The sequence below is a fragment of the Chiloscyllium plagiosum genome, unplaced genomic scaffold, assembly GCF_037043375.1.
Source record: "Chiloscyllium plagiosum isolate Xiang-an unplaced genomic scaffold, Cpla_swu_hap1 HiC_scaffold_5, whole genome shotgun sequence".
NCBI classification, from domain to species: Eukaryota; Metazoa; Chordata; class Chondrichthyes; order Orectolobiformes; family Hemiscylliidae; genus Chiloscyllium; species Chiloscyllium plagiosum.
Window position 1 is genome coordinate 55,807,484 of NW_028270143.1, and position 22,499 is coordinate 55,829,982.

General features: G+C 40.1%; 1 protein-coding gene and 1 long non-coding RNA gene across 2 annotated transcripts in view; one reads left to right on the forward strand and one right to left on the reverse strand.

Annotated features, from left to right (window-relative positions):
• Positions 1-22,499, forward strand: part of LOC148149937 (uncharacterized) — a 101,330-nt gene that overhangs the window by 68,327 nt on the left and 10,504 nt on the right. The gene's annotated exons all lie outside the window — the stretch shown is intronic.
• mocos (molybdenum cofactor sulfurase) overlaps positions 1-22,499 on the reverse strand; it is a 234,128-nt gene that overhangs the window by 31,243 nt on the left and 180,386 nt on the right. The window contains exon 10 of the mRNA XM_043690069.2: positions 9,994-10,081. Within this exon, the coding sequence (XP_043546004.2) occupies positions 9,994-10,081 (88 nt within the window). The remainder of the gene's footprint in view (positions 1-9,993; positions 10,082-22,499) is intronic.

Below are 22,499 nucleotides of genomic sequence, written 5' to 3' on the forward strand. Positions count from 1 at the left end.
CTGATTGTGATGTTTTGGTATTGCTTCTCCTTAACAGCTGAATTGACTATCAAGAATGCACTGCTAACAATTGGGTATTGAGGTGTTAGGGATATCTCATGACCAGATTTTTAAGATTTGGCTGCAATCATGAGACAAGTGAGTAATATATCCAAATCTGTGAAGTCAGTTGTATCATCTCATCTCAACCATCAAGAATTGTTGGACACCACTTGAGTTTCCTGCTGCTTTTCCTTATCTAAATTTGTTACACTCTCTACCCTTCTCCTTCATATGATTATCTGATTTCCCATTAAATTCATCTGAATGATTCATCTTAAGGTATTAGGGAAGTTGTAAGCAAACAACTTCTTTTCAGAGACATACTATGCAATGGATCATAACATTTCTAATGTAACCCCACTCTATAAAAAAAAGGAGGTAGAAAGATTACAGGGAATTATAGACTGGATCATCTGACATCAGTAGTACAGAAATGTTCAAGTCCATTATGAAAAATGTAATAGCAGAGCACTTGGAAAACAGTGACAGGATCAGACAGAAATCATACTTAATGAAATTGCTGGAATTTTTCAAGAATGGAACTAGTAGAGTTGGTAAGGGGGAGCCAGTGAATGTGGTTTACTTGCCATTTCAGAAGTCTTTCAATAATGTCCCACATAATAGATTAGCATTGAAAATTAAAGCACATGGGATGGGACTATAGTACTGATATGGACAAACAACTGGTAGGTAGACAGGAAACAAAGAATAGGAATAAATGCATCTTTTTCCTGAGTGACAGGCAGAGACTAGTAGAGTATTGCAGAGATCAGTGCTTAGAATCCAGCTATCCACAACATATATAAATGATTTAGATGAGAGAACTAAACGTAATATCTCCAAGTTTGGAGATGGCACAATGCTGGATGAGAGGGTGAATTGTGAGGAGAATACAGAGGTGCTTCAGTGTGATTTAGACAAGTTGAGAGAGTGGGCAAGATAATTGTCGATGAAGTATAATATGGATAAATGCAGGCTATCCATTTTGGTAGCAAAACAGGAAGACAGATTATTATTTGAATGTGATAGATTGAAGGACAGTTGCAACAAAACCTGGGTGTCTTTGTATACCAGTTGCTAAAATGGGCATGATGGTGCAATCCTCACCAACTTTTATAGATGCACGAGAGAAAGCATACTGCCTGATGCATAATGGGCCTGGTATGGCAACTGCACTGACCAGACCCATAAGAAACTACAGAAGATTGTGTGCACAGCCCAGATCATCATGGAAGCCAACCTTCCATCCACGGACTCCATTTACACATCTCATCTCATCATCAAATACCCCTCTCCTAAAACCTTTTCCTTCAGGAAGGAGATACAGAGGCTTGAATACATGCACCAACAGCTTCTTCCTTGCCATTATTAGACTGAGTTAAATATCACACAACACCAGGTTATAGTCCAATGGGTTTATTTGAAAATATTAGCTATTGGAGCACTGCTCCTTCATCAGGTAGCTCAGGAGCAGGATCAAAAGACACAGAATTTATGGCAAAACTATTCCCGACTGGGTGGAAACACCTCTGTCTGATGACTGTTACATCCGTTGTCATAGCGTCTTCTTGGTCTTGCCAATATATCATAGCTTGGGGCATCCTTGTCTGCAGCATATGAGATAGACAATGTTGGCCGAGTCACAGGCTTACCTGCCATGTACATGATATGTGGTGTCCTCATGTGTAATGGTGGTATCCATGTCAACACTCTGACACATCTTGCTGTGGTTGCTATGACAGGATTGTACACGTGATGACACTCTTTATGAGATGTCACCTTTTTTCATAAAACTTTAAGTTATCTCGAGAATGTGACTTCAAAGAAGTCCTGGGATTTACATATTAATGAACCGAAACCTGCAACCTATTCTAAAAGATGAAAGACTTAACAGCAATCTAGGTTTGTTCAATATATAATTTCAGCTGTATGACACTGTAATCTTTTGCTATAAATTCTGTGTCCTTTGATCCTGTTCCACAGGTTCCAAATAAACCTGTTGGACTATAATCTGGCGTTGTGTGATTTTTAACTTTGTCCACCCCAGTCCAACACTGGCAACTCCATATTGTTATTAGACTGATGAATGGACTCTCTAACTTCAAATAATGTTGATCTTACTTCACACACCTCCTGTGCAGCGTAACCTGTATGCCTCACTCTGTCTAAGCACCGTGTGATCTGTATGTCCTGGTTTGCTATAATCTTCCTGTAACTGCTCACAAACAAAGCTTTTCACGGTACTTAGATACACATGACATGACTACAATAAATCAAAGCAAATCAATCAGATAGTGAGGAAATATTTTATCTCTGGCAGTATTACTGTAAATTGTTTCAGTATTCTTTTAAAGCCTTCATATCCTTTCGAAAGTGTAGTGGATATAATCCAGTTGAGGTGTAACCAATGAAATATAAAATTTTATCTATAACTAATATCTGTATGTCTCGACTTACAAAACCCAGCATTTACTGTTTTTAATTCAGACTTCCAACATCCAAATTATGTTGCCTTCATTTCTTTTCCTCTGTGTTGTTTCAGTTTCTAAAAACTGCCATAATTATATTTGCATTATGTAGATGTTAGTTCTAAGGGCAGATGACTAATTTTTTAAATTAATAAGTAATGTCCTGCTTTCGCATCAGTGATTTTAAATCAATTTATTATCCAGTAAGTGCTTTTAGTTTAACACGCTGCCAAGGAATGCCAGAGAATAAGTATTAGCTGATATAGTTATGTAGATAAATCGGAGAAGTTAAGTAGTGTGGAAAATCACAGAAGATAATCCGCAGTAAAAGAGTAAATACAGAAAAACCATTAAAAATAAATTAACAAGGTAGACACAAAAGGTCGTTTCCCAAGCTGGGGGACAGAGAAACACAACTCAAAATATAGGGTTGATTATGTGGGTCAGAGATAAGGAGAAATGTCTTTACTCAAACCTTGTTAATCTTTGGATTTTTTTTAGAGAGTTATGGGTGCCCTATCACAGAGTGCATTTAAGGCTAAGATAGTTTTGTTTAATACAATAATAAAATACAGTAAAATATGGAAAAACCATAGCAGATGGAGTTCAATATGGGATAGTACGCTCTAGATTTGAGAAAAAGAGTTCTGTTTAGAGGAGAGGAAATGCAGATGGACAAAGGCATCTCGGTGGGTACACACACATCAGTAAAAATAGTATACAAATACATAAAGTAACCACAAAATGGCTAATGCAATGTTGTCTTTATTTCAAAAGGGTCGGAAGGCAGAAACAAAAACTTACACCTGCAGTGTAAGATGTCCAAAATGAATTACATATATTTTAAAAATATAAGTACTGTTGCAATGTAGTTTGTAATGCTTCAGTTACATCAAACAAGTGCTGAAAATGTGTTGCTGGAAAAGCGCAGCAGGTCAGGCAGCATCCAGGGAACAGGAGAATCGACGTTTCGGGCATAAGCCCTTCTTCAGGAATCTGAAGGGCATAAGCCCTTCTTCAGGAATCGACGTTTCGGCTTATGCCCGAAACGTCGATTCTCCTGTTCCCTGGATGCTGCCTGACCTGCTGCGCTTTTCCAGCAACACATTTTCAGCTCTGATCTCCAGCATCTGCAGACCTCACTTTCTCCTCCTACATCAAACAAGTGTCAACTTATAAGAATTTTATCATCTTCACTTGTAGTCCCTTGCATTTAGAAAGTTGTGATGTGAATTAATTGAGATGTTTATTACAGTAAGAGGTTTTGACTGAGTCGACTGATAAAAGTAGACTTTTCCTCTAATGGGGCAATCTAGAACAAGGGGACCTTGATCAGGTGGGCTGATGGGCTAAGGAGAAGCAAATGGAGTTTAATTTAGATAAATGTGAGGTGCTGCAATTTGGAAAGGCAAATCAGGGCAGAACTTATACACTTAATGGTAGGTCCTGGGGAGTGTTGCTAACAAAGAGACTTTTGGGTGCAGATTCATAGTTCCTCAAAGGTGGAGTCGCAGATAGACAGGACAGTGAAGAAGGCGTTTTGTATGCTTGCCTTTATTGGTCAGTGCGCAGAGTATTGGAGTTGGGAGGTCATGTTGCAGCTGTACTGTACATTGGTTAGGCCACTTTTGGAATACTGTTTGCAATTCTGGTCTCCCTGCTATAGGAAAGATTTAGAAGGATATTACTAGGTTTGGATGGTTTGAGCTACGGGGAGAGGCTGAACTGGCTGGGGCTGTTTTCCCTGGAGCGTCAGAGGCTGAGGGGTGACCTTATAGAGGTTTACAAAATTATGAGGGGCATGGATAGGATAAATAGACAAAGTCTTTTCCCTGGGGTCGGGGAGTCCAGAACTAGATGGCATAGGTCTAGGGTGAGAGGGGAAAGATATAAAAGAGACCTAAGGATCAACTTTTTCACAAGGGCAGAGAGTGGTTCATGTATGGAATGAGCTGCCAGAGGAAGTGTTGGAGGCTGGTACAATTGCAACATTTAAGAGGCATTTGGATGGGTATATGAATAGGAAGGGTTTGAAGGGATATGGGCTGGGTGCTGGCAGGTGGGACTAGATTGGGTTGGAATATCTGGTCGGCATGGACAGGTTGGACTGAAGGGTCTGTTTCCATGCTGTACATCTCTTTGACTCTATGAGGGGTATGAAGAGGGTAAATAGACAAGGTCTTTTCCCTGGGGTAGGGGAGTCCAAAACTCGAGAGAATAGGTTTAGTGTGAGAGGGGAAAGGTTTTAAAGGGACCTAAGACACAACTGTTTCACACAGAAGGTGATGCGTGTATGGAATGAATGGACTGAGCTGCCAGAGGAAGTGGTCGAGGCTGGTACAATTACAATATTTAAAAGGCATCTAGATGGGTACTTGAATAGAAGGGTTTAGAGGGATATGAGCCAAATGCTGGCAAATGGGACTAGATTTATTTAGGATATCTGGTTAGCATGAATGAGTTAGACCGTTTGAGGGTCTGTTTCCATGCTGTACATCTCTATGACTCCATGATCTGCTGCTCCAGGCACACTGCAGCCCTGATTTAAGAGACACAGACTATCTTCAACTTGTGCTGGCCTTTCATTATTTTAAATACAGATTTTAAAATCCATGTAAGTAATATAATTGATTATTTTGTGTAAAATTGATTTTTTAAATTATTCCTCAATTTTTCTTTCTGAATCTAATGCTATCTTTCTATATTTTAATGTCTGATAGTGCCCTTGAACTTTAATCCTTTTAGAGCTTACAGTTCAGTTGGAGGGCATTTCATTTAGCCCAGATATTCTTGCTGTTCTGAATAAGGCATCTGGAAAAATGATGAAAAAAAAATTCAACTCTTGAAGCTCCAAACCACCTATCTTACCTAAATCTCACCAGTGTGACTGACAGACATCCATGTGTATGCCTTCGTCTGACGACCCAACTGTCAACCATCATCTATCTAGCCTCAGCAATAGGAACTCCTGACTCATATAATTCCTATTCCTGGGCACTAATCCTTGATCTTCACTGGCACTATGCTGTTTTCCTGTGGGGTCTGTTGATCTTGTGTTGAAGCCATTAGAGACATTGTAGCCCTGAGAAATTTCAACCCCAAATAGTGATCAGAAATACCTTGGCATGCGTGGCCTGATGCTGCAATATCCTCGGCTACAGATCAAATATTTACCTTTGCTCCAAATAATGGGATCAAGCCAGTCAATCTTTGTGTCATTAAAAGTATATTTGGTCACCTATGTGAAAACAATGTTTGAGCAGTCTAGAGAAGGTTTATAGGATGATCTTGGGCATGAAAGGGCTTTCTTATAAGGAGAGGTTGAGTAGGTTGGTCCTAAACTCATTGGAGTTTACAAGCATGGGAGGCAATTGTACTGAAACAGATTCTTAGGGATAACAGAACAAAGAACTGCTGATGCTGGAGATCTGAAGCAAAGCAGAAATTGCTGGAGAAACTTAGCGAGCTCTTTTGCATTTGTGGAGAGAAAGCAGAGTCAATGTTTTGGATCTAGTGACTCTTCTTCAGAACCCTTAATTTCTTCTGATTACAGGCCCTAGGACAGAAATGTTGATGTTGTTTTCTCTCCACAGATGCGACTAGACCATCTGAGTTTCTCCAACAATTTCTGTTTTTGTTTTGGTTTCTGAGGGAACTTAACAGAGTCAATGCTAAGAGATTGTTTCTTGGGGGTGAGGTTTGGACAAAAGAGCATAATCACAAGTAAAAGGCCACTAATTTAAGAGAGAGATGGGGAGGAATGTCTTCTCAGAGGGTAGTGAATCTATGACATTCTTTATCACAGTGGGCTTAAGAGGCTGGGTCGTTAAGTATATTAAAGGTCAAGAGAGACAGATTTGTAATCAGTAAGTAATCAAGAGCTATAGGGAAAAGGCAGCAAAGTAGAGATGAAGATGATCAGATCAGCCATGATTTCATTGAATGGTAGAGTATATTCGAGGGGCCGAATGGCCTACTCCTACATCTCATGATCTTTTGTTTGTGTGGAGAGTTCCATTCCAAACTCCTTGAATGACTGACCTACCTACAGTTGTTCAACACCTTGGGATATCAGTTTAAGGGCTATATAAATTTATGTTATTGTTATAAAAAATAATGGAAGCAACTTTGCTTTCCTGTGCGCCTACAAGAAAGTGTTCAATATCCAAGTGATGCAGAGGAAAAAAATTCGGAAATCTATAATGACATCAGGTTACTTCTCTTTATATATACAGGATTTCCTGGGGATGTTTTGAATGGACACTGAGGTCTTGTACTCAGGCCAAGCTCTATCATGCACCAGCCAAATTAATGAGGAATCAGAGCTGTAACTGTACTTTCCACCTCATTATCCTCTGTTAATTGTGCATCCAAAAACAGAGGAACACAGATTACGTTGTTTATTTTGGAAGAGGGAACAAAGAACAGTATTATTTAATTGGAGAAAAACTGCAGAAAGCTGCAACACAAAAGACTTGGGTACCTATGCATAAAATACAGAAAGCTAGCACACAGGTGCAGCAGGTAATCAGGAAGGGTAATGGAATGTTGGTCCTTACTTCAAGGGGATTGGAGTATAAGAATAGGGATGTCTTACTATAACTGTACAAGGTGCTAGTGGGACCATTTCAGAAGTACTGTGAGCAGTTTTAGTCCCTTATTTAAGAAAAAAACATTATTTCATTACAGGCAGTTCAATTAAAGTTCACTAGCATGATCCCCAGTATGGTGAGATTGTCATCTCAACAAAGGTGAAATAGGTTGGCGTTCTACCTGTTGGAGTCGAGAAGAGTGGGAGGTGATCTCATTGAAACAAATAGGATTCATAAGGGGCTTGACACGATGAAGAGGCATTTCTTCTCTCAGAGGGTTGTGAATCTTTGGAACTCCTTGCCGCAGAGAGACCATAAACATAGGAGCAGAAATTAGGACATTCAGCCACCATTTAATCATAGGTGATAAGTTTCTCAGCCCTATTTTCCCACTTCCTCCCATTAACCTTGATCCCCTTGATATTCAAGAACCTATCTATCCCAGTCTTAAATATACTCAAAGACCTGACCTCCACAGCCTTCTATGGCAATGAATTCCATAGATCCACCATTCTCTGACTGAAGGAGTTTCTCCTTATCTCTGTTCTAAAAGGTCTTCCCTTTATTCTAAGGCTGCGCCCTCGAGTCCTAGTCTCTTCTACCAATGGAAACTTCTTCCCAACATCTACTCTGTCCAGGCCAATCAATATTCTGTATGTTTCGATTAGATTCCCCCCATAACCTTCTAAACTCTATCGAGTAAGGACCCAGAGTCCACAAACGTTCCCTCAAATGTTAAGCTTTTCATTCCTGGGACCATTCTTGTGAACCTCCTCTGACCATGCTCTAGGGCCAGTACATCCTTCCTGAGATATGGGGCCAAAAACTGTGCAAAATACTCCAAATGTGGTCTGACCAGAGCCTTATCGAACCAGTGAAGTACATCCCTGCTTTTATGTTCAAGTCCTTTCAAAATAAATACCATCATTGCATTTGCCTTCCTAACTATTGACTCAACCTGCAAGTTTACCTTGAATTCTGGAATAGATCTCCCAAGTGTCTTTGCTTGTCAGACTTTTGAATTTTCTTCCCATTTAGAACATAGTCTATGCCTCTATTCTTCCCACCAAAGTGCATGACCTCACACTTTCCCACATTGTGCTTAATCTGCCATTTCTTTGCCCACTCTCCTAACTTGCTTCTGCAGCCTCACCATCTCCTCAATGCTGCCTGTCCCTCTATCGATCTTTGTACTGTCCTTCGTTCATTCATCTAGAACATTAATATATAATGTGAAAAATTGTGGTCCCAACACTGAGCCTATGGAACACCACTTGTCACCGGTTGCCATCCTGAGAAGGACCCTTTTATCCCTACTCTCTGTTTTTTGCCAGACAACCAAGCTTCAATCCATGCTAGCAACTTGACTCTAACACCTTGGGCCCTTATATTATTCAGTAGCCTCCTGTGCAGCACCTTGTCAAAGTCCTTCTTGAAGTCCAGGCAGATAACATCCATTGGCTCGCCTTGGTCTAACCTGCTCGCTACTTCCTCAAAGAATTCTAGCAGATTTAACAGGCATGACTTCTCCTTGATGAAACCATGCTGACTTTGCCCTATTTTACAATACACTTCCAAGTATTCAGAAATCTCATCCTTCACAATGGATTCCAGGATCTTACCCACAACTGAGATTAGGCTAATCAGTCTGTAATTTTCCATCTTTTGCCTTACTCCCTTCTTAAACAGGGGTGTCACATTAGCGATTTTCCAGTCCTCTGGGACCCTTCCAGATTCTAGCAATACCTGAAAGATCTCCACTAATGCCTCCACTATCCCTTCAGCTATCTCTTAGAATTCTGGGGTTAGGAGAGCTGTGGGGCAAAGTCCTTGTGTATATTTAAGGCTGAGATAGATTGATTCTTGATCAGTAGGGGAATCTAGAATTATGGGGAAAGGGCAGGAAAGTGGGCGCAAGAAGTGAAACATCAGATGATTTTCCTATTGAATGGTGAAGCTGACTCAAGGAGCCAATAATCTATTCCTTTTCCTATTTCTTATGGTCTTAAGTTAGTAGTGGCCCTTGAATTTGGCACCTCTCAAATAGGAGATTAGTTTTTTTAGCTGACTCCAATTTGGGGCTAGAGGCCTCCATACTACTGCAGTTTTTGGAAACAAAGTTGATACTCATTTTTCTTAATGGTTCAGGCTTCTCTAAAATACTTCCACAGTTTTGAAAACTTGCATTAGATTCAGCCTTACCTTCCCGTTACACTTTAAAATGCCCCAATGTTTTGGGTGTTCCTTTATCATGAGATTATATAATTCCAGTGAAACTTTGCTACACCTTTTCAAGGAGGGGTATACTGGGTTGCTCAGAAATGCATACAAAATAAAACTACTTCCGAACTAATATTCTGCACAGACACACTTATACAAAACATCTCCTTGTTTTTGTATTCATTGTCCTTACATTTAAAATCCATAAACCTGACACTTTCTACTCATATTTTCACTTTTAAAGATCTATCGTCTGTACACATCGATCTCTTTGATACCTTTGTAGCATTCAGGGCACTGCTCCACTGCTTTTTGTTTCAAAATATACAAAATTTCCTCATTGTCACCTATTTGACAACTCCATTAAACATTCTATATCCTCTTTATAGTTGCCACTGTATCTAAATTTGATGCTATCAACAAACCTGTATGTCTGAACCAATTATATAATTACAAAATATATGTTAGCACAAAGCATAAAAGAAACATTCTTCAATTTCATCAAAGAAGCTTACTTGCGCTGTATCAAATTTTCATTTTTTGACCACAGTTCAATCAATTCAATGGTAGTCTGACTTTGTTTATCCATTGAAATATTTACGCCAGTTGTGAAAAGTAATGATGAAAATGGAGCAAGCAATACCCTTTTATAAGCTTGTCTTAGTACTCACCTGTCTCCACAGACTCGGGTTTGACAGAATTGAAGTGAAAATTCTTTTCTATCTTCTCCTTTTAGAGGCACGACTATGGGATCCATTCCTGAGGGAGTAAAGTCAATTGACCATTAATATTTTAGCAAGACAAAATGCACTTGCAGTCACTCTGCATGCACTTACGACACTGAGTCTAGATAATATCTTTGCTAAACTCTTTCTCCGTCAAATATGAATTATCTTTGATTCAAAATGAAGGTGCAATACGTTTCCTGGCCTTTGAGAATTCTACATTTGAAGGTTGACAGGATTGTAAAGAGAGGCTTATCTTGTCTTCAAGAAACATTAAAGGGGAAATTATTCAAGTGAAGTTACTTTGTATGTCACACATGTACACCGAGAAGTTACAAGCTGTCTACCTGAATGCTCCCATGTATGGTTCATAATGTATTTTGTCATATTCAAAGACACAGGGAGAAAATTTACCTTTAAATATCTTCGCCAAGATCAAAACAAACCTGGAAATTCCTGATCTCAGTGAAACAACATAAAAGGTTGAAAGTGCTGTCCTGTCAGCTAAATGTTCCAGATGTTATTTTCTGTATATACTTCACAATATCACTCTGCACGCCATCTTCCCTTGGGTGTAGTATAGTAGATTTATGTTCTCTTTATCTGAATAAAGATGTTCTGACTATGCAGAGAGTACAACAAAGGTTTGCTAGACTGATTGCTGGGATGACAGTACCGAAGTACGAAAAGAAACTGGATTGGTTCGGACACTATTCACTGGAGTTTAGTAGTATGAGGTTGGCAGGAAAGATGTTCCTGATGACTGGGGTGCCCAGGGGTCAGAGTATATGTGATAGGCCATTTAGGACTGAAATGAGGAGAAATTTCTTCATTCAGAGAGAGGCAAGCCTGTGGAATTCTCTGTCACAAATTGCAGTTTAAGCCAAAATACTGAGTGTTTCAAGGAGTTAGATACAGCTCTTAGTGTTAAAGGGTGTGGGGAAAAAAGGGAATATGGTATTAAGTTGGATGATCAGCCATAATCATGGCTGATTGAATTTGAATGGTGGAACAGGCCCAAAGGGGCTTCTGCAGGTCTTATTTTCTATAGTTCTATAATTTACTGTGCTCTGTGCCATCAGAAATATCACAATTTTCCACAAATTAGATCTTGTCAATGGATGACAGTGTGTTTTTAAACAATGTTGTATATAATTCATTCCATTTTCCTGACTGATTTTCTCATGGTGGCAATATTTTTAAAATGTATATGCTCCAACAAATACAGCTGGAACTCTGAGAGTAATTTTCTAAATTCAAATCTAATAGGAATATAATAATCAGTATTAATTTTCATGCAATTAAAAAGTGGTGTCTTTCCAGTCATTCTGTTTCAGTCTAGAAGACAGGCCATTGTTATAGTGTCACATGCCCTGGGGAGTAGATGACCAGTTCTACAGAAAAACAAAGACTCCACCTATGATTGACGTTCACTAATTACCAGTTGCTAACCCTGAGAGTTCTCATTGCCCTTTTGCAGCTTTCAGTAGAAACTCATTTTCTACTGTACAGCATGTGCAGTAGCTGTACAATGGAATTTTAATTAGTTATGTGAGAATACACAATTAGAAAAAAAGTCCAAAACCTTAGATTATATAATTTCCTACCTAAGTGAATCTTCAATTTGTAAGAATGTTCAATTTCTTGCCATTGTAAGAATAACTATGCCACATTGTATTTGATAGTCTAATTATATTTTCATGGATAAAATGCAAAATACAGATCAAACTGGCAATGTGGAACCTTAACAGGAGATGCTGAAACTTCAGCTCATGAGAAATTTATTAAACAGCAGAAGCAATAATCACACTGAGACAAAAGAGGGTATAATAAGACAATATAAAACAAAACAAAAGACATAGAAGAGGCTTGCATTTTACTGTGCTTTAAAAAAAGCAGACAGGACCGACTTCCAGGATTTCTGTACTCATTCCATTTCTGACAATTTATTTTTATGCACACACAGCACTCCAATCCCTGGCAGCTTCATTGCAGGAATAAGCAGTCTAAACCTCCCTGAGATGGGATTAAATCACAGAGAAGTAATGAACCACGAGCGATTCTCAGTTCTAATTCAGGAAAAATAGAAAACAATAGCCATGTCTTGCCATTGAAATATAAAAGAAAGCACTGCTTTCAGTTTTAATTGATAGGTTCTGTGTTGTAAATTGAATGTGTGATTGCATTGATTGAATATAAGGCTCTGTTCTGCAAAGATAAATTGACCATTACATTGATCAACATTTGGTAAGGGTTGTGCTGCATTAGAGTATTTTGCCCAGTGGAAAAAGTGCCAATATCTGTTCCAAACTGACAAAAACACTGTTTTGAATTATTCTGTCATGCTTAAAAGTGATTTAAGTTATGAAGCAAAGATTGCAAAACAAACTTGCATTAGGCTATTAGGAATATACTTCAAAGTATTCTCAAATAGGATCATCATGTTTGTGAAATGCTTAAGAATAAATGGAATATTTCACGTTCAACATATTCTAAACCACCACAGCATGTCTTAAACTGACTTATTCACTGTTAACAGTTACATAAGGCCCCATTGTTGAATACATCACACCTACTTGAAACATTGGACTTACCAGAGAGCATGCCAACAAGCTTGAAAGAATTTAGACACCAGTACTGAAACTGATCTGAGGTACTGCACAATCAAACAATGTTTCTGTGTACTTCCTCACTGAAGGCACAAAAGGCTCTGGACGTTGCCAGAAAACTCTGAATCCCACCTTCTACTGCCATGAGCTACTGCCACAACCACATAGTAAATGCATGTTGGAGCCAAGAAGAAAAGCCACCATGGTGGGCAGCACAATGGCTCAGTGGTTAGCACTGCTGCCTCACAGCGCCAGGGACCCGAGTTCAATTCCCACCTCAGGAAGTCATATTACAGCAGTATGGAGATTTAGTTAGACCACATTTGGAATATTGGGTACCATTCTGCTCACCTCACTGCATGAAGGACGTGGAGGCTTTGGAGACGATACAGAAATGATTTACCAAGATGTTCCCTGGTTTGGATGGTATTAGAAATGGGGACAGATTGGACAAACTTGGTTTGTTTTCACTTGAACGTTGAGGGAGCGATCTGATCGAAGTTTAAAAAATTGTGAGAGGCATGGATAATTGGAGCCTTTTCACAGCGTAGAAATGTCAATTACTAAGGGACATAGGTTGAAGGAAAAAGGGAGAAAGTTTAAAGGAGATGTGAAAGGCATTTATTTTACACAAAGAGTAATAAGTACGTGGAGTACACTGCCAGAGGAAGTGGTGGAGACAGATACAATTGAATGTTTATCAACCATCTTGACAGATATGAATAGACAAGAAAAGATGGGATTTAGACCACATAGAAGCAAAAGATCTTTAGTTTAGAAAGGCATAATGTGTCTGCATAGGTTTGATTGACTGAAGGGCCTGTTCATGTGATGTACTGTACTTTGTTCTTTATTCCCCCTCAGGCGAATGTCTATGTGGAGTTTGTACATTCTCTCTGTGTCTGTGTGGGTTTCCTCTGGGTGCTCCGGTTTTCTCCCAAAATACAAAGATATGGAGGCCAGGTGAATTGGCCATTCTAAATTGTCCCATAGCATTAGGTGCATTAGTCAGGATAGGGAAATGGGTTTGAGTGGGTTACTCTTCAGAGTGTCAGTGTGGACGTTTTGGGCTGAAGGGCCTGTTTCAATACTGTAGGTAATCTAATCTAATCGTTCTTTAGAAACAACATGTTCTCCCCTTGTCTGCGTGGGTTTCCTCCGGGTGCTCCGGTTTCCTCCCACAGTCCAAAGATGTGCAGGTCAGGTGAATTGGCCATGCTAAATTGCCCGTAGTGTTAGGTAAGGGGTAATTAGTCGGTGTGGACTTGTTGGGCCGAAGGGCCTGTTTCCACACTGTAATGTAATCTAATCTAATACAGAGTGAATAGATTACCAGAAAGCCTGGTCCTATACTTTGTAAAACTTACAAACAGCATAAAATTGATTGAGGATTTAATTAATTCAATTTGACAATACATCACCCATAGACTTAAATATAAATTATGAGTGCAAAAAACCATTTTTTTTTGCAAACTAAGAAATTCCACATATTGCAATACAGTATTATGTATATCTCAAAACGTTTCTAATTATTCAATTCTTTTATTATTTTGTATTTCATTTTTATTTCAATAATTGTCTATTACTGTGTTATGAACTGTAATCATTTATTTTATGGATGTAAGTTTGCTTACTGAGCTGGAAGGTTTGTTTTCAGACGTTTTGTCACTATACTAGGTAACATCATTAGTGAGCCTCTGGTGATATGGCCCACGTTTTATTTACGTGTTTAGGTTTCCTTGGGTTGGTGACACCATTTCCTGTGGTGATGGAAAGGAATGCTTTGAGAAATGGGGACTGGGGATTTGAGAAGCATGGCATTCTAACTGGACCTCTATCAACAAACACATTGATTTGGATCCCATTTAACACCCCCTGAGAAAAAGAACAGGAAATGACACAATCACAGGAAACTGACATCATCACAGGAAGTTGTGTCACCACAGAAATGACATCACCAACCCAAGGAAACCTAAACATATAAATAAAAAGTGGGGCATACCACCGGAGGCATGCTGATGATGTTACCAGGTCAGCAAGCAAACTTACATCCAGAACCTCAAACTGAGCTACAAATCTTCTCAAAACTCACTAATACTTATTTTATGTATATTTGCATTGCAATTTGGAAGATACCAGCATGATAATTGTTCAATAAACAAATCACCTATTTATCTAAATATTCATAATTCTTTAAATTATAAAAACTGACCTGTAACTTTCACTTAGAGAGAAAACGGAAGATGCCTGCTCAGGACTGCATTGATGGACTATCTAGCACACATCAGAGAAAAACGTTCTGTATTAAAGTTTCAATAGATATCACTGTTTCAATTTAGAATAGCTTATTTAAAAGCTAGAATTATAATGAATGCTTGGCTGAGTTTTAAAAACTGTAAATGTGTTGCTGGAAAAGCGCAGCAGGTCGGGCAGCATCCAAGAAGCAGGAGAATTGACGTTTTGGGCATGAGCCCTTCTTCAGGAATCCTGCTCCTTGGATGCTGCCTAACCTGCTGCGCTTTTCCAGCAACACATTTTCAGCTCTGACCTCCAGCATCTGCAGTCCTCACTTTCTCCTAGTAGTTTTAAAAACCAAAGAATCACTGATCTCAGCAAGGGGATCTTTGTACAGTTTGAGTGGCAATTTTAAGCAGTCATTAAAGGATAATGATATGGTTAGCAGACTTATTTTTACAACAGACTGGTCAGTGGAAGATACGGCAATTTCAAATAGTCTTTTTGAAGAATGGAGCTTTGTTTAGTATGACGTTAGTTTGAGTGAGAGCTAATTAGACTGTTAGATTTTATTTTTATGTCTATTTGCAAGAAAGGTCTTCTGAAGTCTGCTCACAGTAGATACATGGTAATGCAATGGGGGAATAAAGAACAATGAACAGTACATCACATGAACAGGCCCTTCAGTCAATCAAACCTATGCAGACACATTATGCCTTTCTAAACTAAAGATCTTCTATGAGGTCTAAATCCCACCTTTCCTTGCCTATTCATATCTGTCAAGATGGTTGATAAACATTTAATTGTATCTGTCTCCACCACTTCCTCTGGCAGTGTACTCCACGTACTTATTACTCTTTGTGTAAAATAAATGCCTTTCACATCTCCTTTAAACTTTCTCCCTTTTTCCTTCAACCTATGTCCCTTAGTAATTGACATTTCTACGCTGTGAAAAGGCTCCAATTATCCATGCCTCTCACAATTTTTTAAACTTCAATCAGGTCGCTCCCTCAACGTTCAAGTGAAAACAAACCAAGTTTGTCCAATCTGTCCCCATTTCTAATACCATCCAAACCAGGGAACATCTTGGTAAATCATTTCTGTATCGTCTCCAAAGCCTCCACGTCCTTCATGCAGTGAGGTGAGCAGAATGGTACCCAATATTCCAAATGTGGTCTAACTAAATCTCCATACTGCTGTAATATGACTTCCAATTTTTACACTCTATGCCCCAACTGATGAAGGCAAGCATGCCATTTGCCTATTTGACTAACTTATCCACTCGTGTTGCCATTTTCAGGGAATTGTGTGGATCTGTACACCTAGATCCTTTTGTATGTTGATGCACTGTTATTATGGACTAAGCTAGACCACTCAAAACATTCTAAAGCAGGCAGCTCAGACCATTACTTTGCAATTTGTTTTGGTAAAAATGCAGCGAATATTACCCGGATTAAGTTAGCTAGGTTGACTACTAGATTTGAAAAAAGCCAAACATTTATTCACAAAATTACACAATGAAACACAAAGAACAGAATAAAGAACCCCTACAGAACTCAATCTATCCAACTAGACTTAATTATGCTGTTCTGAACATTTCCAATAAAGAAACTCCTTTTAAAAACCAGTACAAATGGAACACATGCTTACAGGTTGAAATTGAAGGACAGAAAGAGAGAGAGAGTTTCCACACAGTTCCCTGTTGAATTTCTTACCATTTCAAGACTGAACTAAAACTGCTCAGCTCAGCTAGGGAGCTGACCACTCCCCTTTCTTTATACAGGTCATTTCTAAAACATGACCACTTTGGCCTGAAGTCTCCTCTGTTTACATATAAACAAAAGACCTTTCAAAATCATTTTCATTTCTGTACCAAACCAGTCTGATCGGAGCCCAGCTCAGTTTATTATCCCTCGGAAAAAAGTCAAGGACAGAGTTTCTTTGAACGATGGAATAACTTTCAGGAAAAAAAGGCACTAGCTTTGTGAGACCGCTCCCCCCCGAGCTTGAAAAAAAATGAACCATCAAAAACAAATGATGGCTTCTTGTTTAACCCTTCAAACCCGGTTAGTAGTCTAAACACACACTTACACTATGCTAAATATAAACATGCAAGCATGCATAACGACATGCAAATTCAGGCCTCGGCACACCCGCCACCGAACACCTCCGTATATCAGTCAATGGATTAGGATCGGTAATCATGTTTTCGCGACTTGCCACCTGCACAATTGTCAAATTGAATGGCTGCAACAACAAGCTCCATCTAAACAGTCCAGCATTTATGTCCTTAAATTTTTCCACAAATATCAATGGGTTGTGCTCAGTATAGACGATTGTCTCAGATGCATTGCTGGTAATATAAACACTGAAACGTTGTAGGGCCAACATCAAGCTTAAAGTCTCTTTCTCCACTGTTGATTATTTCTGTTGATGAACATTCAACTTCCTGGTAAAATACCAAATGGGCCTTTCTATCCCTTTGCCGTCCTTCTGCAGGAGCACTGCACCAACACCCACATCACTGACATTGATAGCCGCCTTGAAGACCTTCATGTAATCTGGTGTGGTGATACTGGAGCAGTGGTTAACCTTTTGACAGTCCACTGTCCACTGAAACTTCTTGCCCTTTTTTAACAATTCAGTGAGTGGAGCAGTCACACTGCTAAAGTTCGGCACAAACTTTCAGTAAAATCCATTCAACCCCAGGAACCGTAGTACTGCTTTTTTCGCATCCCATGGGGCCATCTGTCATGTCCAATAACATGGCCCAGGAGGGTGACTTGGGCTTTGGCAAATTCACTTTTAGCTAGGTTATATCACCAAGCCTGCTTTCCAAAATTGATTGAACAAGTCATAAATGTCATAAGCGACTAAAAATCACCAGGTCATCAATATACATCACACAGTTGGGTAATCTGGCAATGATCTTATTAATTAGTCTCTGAAATGTGGCTGGAACGTTTTTCATACCAAATGCCATGACTTTGAACTGATATAGTCCATTTGGCGTTACTAAAGCCGAAATTACCATTGCTCTCTCTGTCAGAGGTACTTGCCAGTAGCTTCTGAGCAAGTCAAACTTAGAAATGTAAGTTGTTTGTCCCACTTTTTCAACACAGTCCTCCAATTGTGGAATTGTATATGCATCAGTTTTTATAACAGCTTTGACTTTGCGACAGTCCACATATAACCGCTGGCTACCATCTGGCTTTGGCACCGTGACTATGGGTGAGTTCCAGTCACTGTAACTCACTTCGATGATGCCATCTTGAGTATGCGCTCTGTCTCTTTCTGAACCTGTGCCAACTTTAGACGGTTATGCCTATAAGGAACAGCATCTCCTGTCTCTACACAATGAAGTTAGTATTTCCCAGTTTATTTCCACATATCTCCCCATGTCATAGTAATTACTCTTTCAAGTCATTTCAATTTTCTTGTGTAAGGTAACTCAATAATTTATCCCAATTTTTGACAATTTCCTCGTTGTCCAATTTGAGTTGAGGAATGTCCAATTCAGAATCCTTGAACTTGGTTCTTCCTTCTGTGCTGTAATCATGAACACCATCTCCTCTTGCTTTCCTTCCATATCAAAATACCTTTGAGCATATTCACATGACACACTCTTTGAGATTTCTTCCTCTCTAGAGTCCTTGCCAAGCAGTTCACCTTACTCAACTTCTTCTCAATTTGATAAGGTCCACTAAACGTTGTGTTTAAAGGCTTACCTCTGACTGGAAGTAACACCAATACCTTATTCCCAATTGCAAAATTGCAAATTTGTGATATCCGCTTCTTGTTTCACTGATGCTGTGATACTTTATGGCACCCTGCTTCTATTCCTGATGAAGGGCTTTTGCCCGAAATGTCGATTTTCCTGCTCCTCGAATGCTGCCTGACTGGCTGTGCTTTTCCAGCACCACTCTAATCTAGACTCTGGTTTCCAGCATCTGCAGTCCTTGTTTTTACCGACTTTTAAATACTGTCTAACCAACTCTCCAGCTCTATTTAATCATTCACTAAAACTTGACACATAGTCCAATAACATGGCCCAGGGTGGTCTCTGAATTCTGACTTATTAATTTCTCCTTAATCAGTTTTAACTGTCATAGAGATGTACAGGACGGAAACAGACTCTTTGGTCCAACCCATCCATGCCGACCAGATATCCCAACCCAATCTAGTCCCACCTACCAGCACCCGGCCCAAATTCCTCCAAACCTTTCCTATTCATATACCCATCCAAATGCCTTTTAAATGTTGCAATTGTACTAGCCTCCCCCACTTCCTCTGGCAGCTCATTCCATACACGTACCACCCTCTGCCTAAAAAAGTTGCCCCATGGGTCTCTTTTATATCTTTCCTCTCTCACCCTAAACCTATGTCGTTAAAAATCACACAACACCAGGTTATAGTCCAACAGGTTTAATTGGAAGCACACTAGCTTTCGGAGCGACGCTCCTCCATCAGGTGATGAAGGAGCGTCGCTCCGAAAGCTAGTGTACTTCCAATTAAACCTGTTGGACTATAACCTGGTGTTGTGTGATTTTTAACTTTGTACAACCCAGTCCAACACAGGCATCTCCGAATCATAAACCTATGTCCTCTAGTTTGGACTCCCCCACCCCAGGGAAAAGACTTTGTCTATTTATCTTATCCATGCCCCTCGAAATTTTGTTAACCTCTATAAGGTCACCCCTCAGCCTCCGATGCTCCAGAGAAAACAGCCCCAGCCTGTTCAGTCTCTCCCTACAGCTCAAATCCTGCAACTCTGGCAACATCCTTGTACATCGTTTCTGAACCCTTTCAAGTTTCACAACATCTTTCTGATAGGAAGGAGACTAGAACTGCATGCAATATTCCAACAGTAGCCTAACCAATGTCCTGTACAGCCACAACAGGATCTCCCAACTCCTTTAAAAGCAAATTACTGCGGACGCTGGAATCTGAAACCAAAAGAGAAAATGCTGGAAAATCTCAGCAGGTTTGGCAGCATCTGTAAGGAGAGAAAAGAGCTGACGTTTTAAGTCTAACTGACCCTTTGTCAAAGCTAAAGAAAGGGATAAATAGGGAGGTATTTGCACTAGGATGAGAGAAGATGAGTCATTGCTCCAGAAGCAAAGGTAGCAATAAAGAGGTGATAATGACAGTGCATAGAGATATTATAGGGAGATTAGGAGCTGTGAATAACCAAGGCTGAAGCCGGTACTATGTGACAAAATATGGGGGGGATGGGTGAAGCAGAGGTAAAATGGAAAACAGGGGAGAAGGGTAGCAAAGGGGGAAGAGGAGAGAATAAAGGTGATGAGAGAGTGGGGAGCGAGAGAAAGAGAGACAATCAAGAAATAAGAACAGTGAAAAAAATATTTAAAAAGAATAAATAAAATAAAATTACGGAACTATTGAGTGTCCTTGATAAGTATGTGCCCGTTAAGCAGGGAGGAAAGGGCCATGTGAGGGAGCCGTGGTTTAATAAGGAATTGGAATCCCGTGTTAAATGGAAGAGGGCGGCCTATGTAAAGATGAGGCGTGAAGGTTCAATTGGGGCGATTGAGAGTTATAAGGTAGCCAGGAAGGACCTGAAGAGAGAGCTAAGAGAAGCAAGGAGGGGACATGAAAGGTCCTTAGTTGGTAGGATTAGGGAAAACCCTAAGGCTTTCTATAGGTATGTCAGGAATAAAAGAATGACTAGGGTAGGAATAGGTCCAGTCAAGGATAGTAGTGGGAAGTTGCGTGTGGAGGCTGAAGAGATTGGGGAGACACTGAATGAATACTTTTTGTCAGTATTCAATCAGGAACAGGACATTGTTGTCAATGTGAGTACTGAGTCACTATTAAGTAGAATGGGTGGCTTTGAGGTATGTAGAGAAGAGGTGTTAGAAATTCTGGAAAGGGTGAAAATAGATAAGTCCCCTGGGCCTGATGGCATTTATCCTAGGATTCTCTGGGAAGCAAGGGAGGAGATTGCAGAGCCATTGGCCTTGATTTTTATGTCCTCGTTGTCTACAGGAGTAGTGCCAGAAGATTGGAGGCTAGCAAATGTGGTTCCCTTGTTCAAGAAGGGGAGTAGGGATAACCCTAGTAACTACAGGCCGGTGAGTCTCACTTCTGTTGTGGGCAAAATCTTAGAGAGAATTGTAAGGGATACGATTTATGAACATCTGGATAGGAATAATGTGATCAAGGATAGTCAGCATGGTTTTGTGAAGGGCAGGTCGTGCCTCACAAACCTTATTGAATTCTTTGAGAAGGTGACTAAAGAGGTGGACGAGGGGAAAGCAGTAGATGTGGTGTATATGGATTTTAGTAAGGCGTTTGATAAGGTTCCCCATGGTAGACTACTGCAAAAAATACGGAGGTATGGCATTGAGGGTGAGTTGGAGGTTTGGATTAGGAGTTGGCTGGCTGGAAGAAGACAGAGGGTAGTAGTTGATGGCAAAGGTTCATCTTGGAGTGCCGTCACTAGCGGTGTTCCGCAAGGATCTGTTTTGGGACCATTGCTGTTTGTCATTTTTATAAATGACCTGGAGGAGGGTTAGAAGGTTGGGTGAGCAAGTTTGCGGATGATACGAAAGTCGGAGGAGTTGTAGACAGTGAGGAAGGATGTGGCAGGTTACAGCGGGATATAGATAAGCTGCAGAACTGGGCAGAAAGGTGGCAAATGGAGTTCAATGTAGCTAAGTGTGAGGTGATTCACTTTGGTAAGAGTAATAAAAAGATGGGGTACTGGGCTAACGGTCGGATACTTGGTAGTGTGGATGAGCAGAGGGATCTTGGTGTCCATGTACACAAATCTTTGAAAGTTGCCACCCAGGTAAATAGTGCGGTGAAGGCGGCATATGGCGTACTGGCTTTTATTGGTAGAGGAATTGAGTTCCGGAGTACTGAGGTCATGTTGCAGTTGTATAAGACTCTGGTGCGGCCGCATCTGGAGTATTGTGTGCAGTTTTGGTCGCCATACTATAGGAAGGATGTGGAGGCACTAGAACGGGTGCAGAGGAGGTTTACCAGGATGTTGCCTGGTATGGTAGAAAGATCGTATGAGGAAAGGCTGAGGCACTTGGGGTTGTTTTCATTGGAGAAAAGAAGGTTTAGGGGTGACTTGATAGAGGTGTATAAGATGATTAGGGGTTTAGATAGGGTCGACAGTGAGAATCTTTTTCCACGTATGGAGTCAGCTATTACAAGGGGGCATAGCTTTAAATTAAGGGGGGGGTAGGTATAGGACAGATGTTAGGGGTACGTTCTTTACTCAGCGAGTCGTGAGTTCATGGAATGCCCTGCCAGTAGCAGTGGTGGACTCTCCCTCATTATGGGCATTTAAGTGGGCATTGGATAGGCATATGGAGGATAGTGGGCTAGTAAGGTTAGGTGGGCTTGGATCGGCGCAACATCGAGGGCCGAAGGGCCTGTACTGCGCTGTATTCTTCTATGTTCTATGTTCTATATACCTCTTATGCTCATGTCCAAATCATATATATATAAATGATGAAAAGTAGTCGAACCATCACTGATCCTTGTGGCATTCCGCTGGTCACAGGCCTCCAGTCTGAAAAATAACCCTGTGTCATTTCTGTATCCAAGTGGCTAGTTCTCCCTGTATTCCAT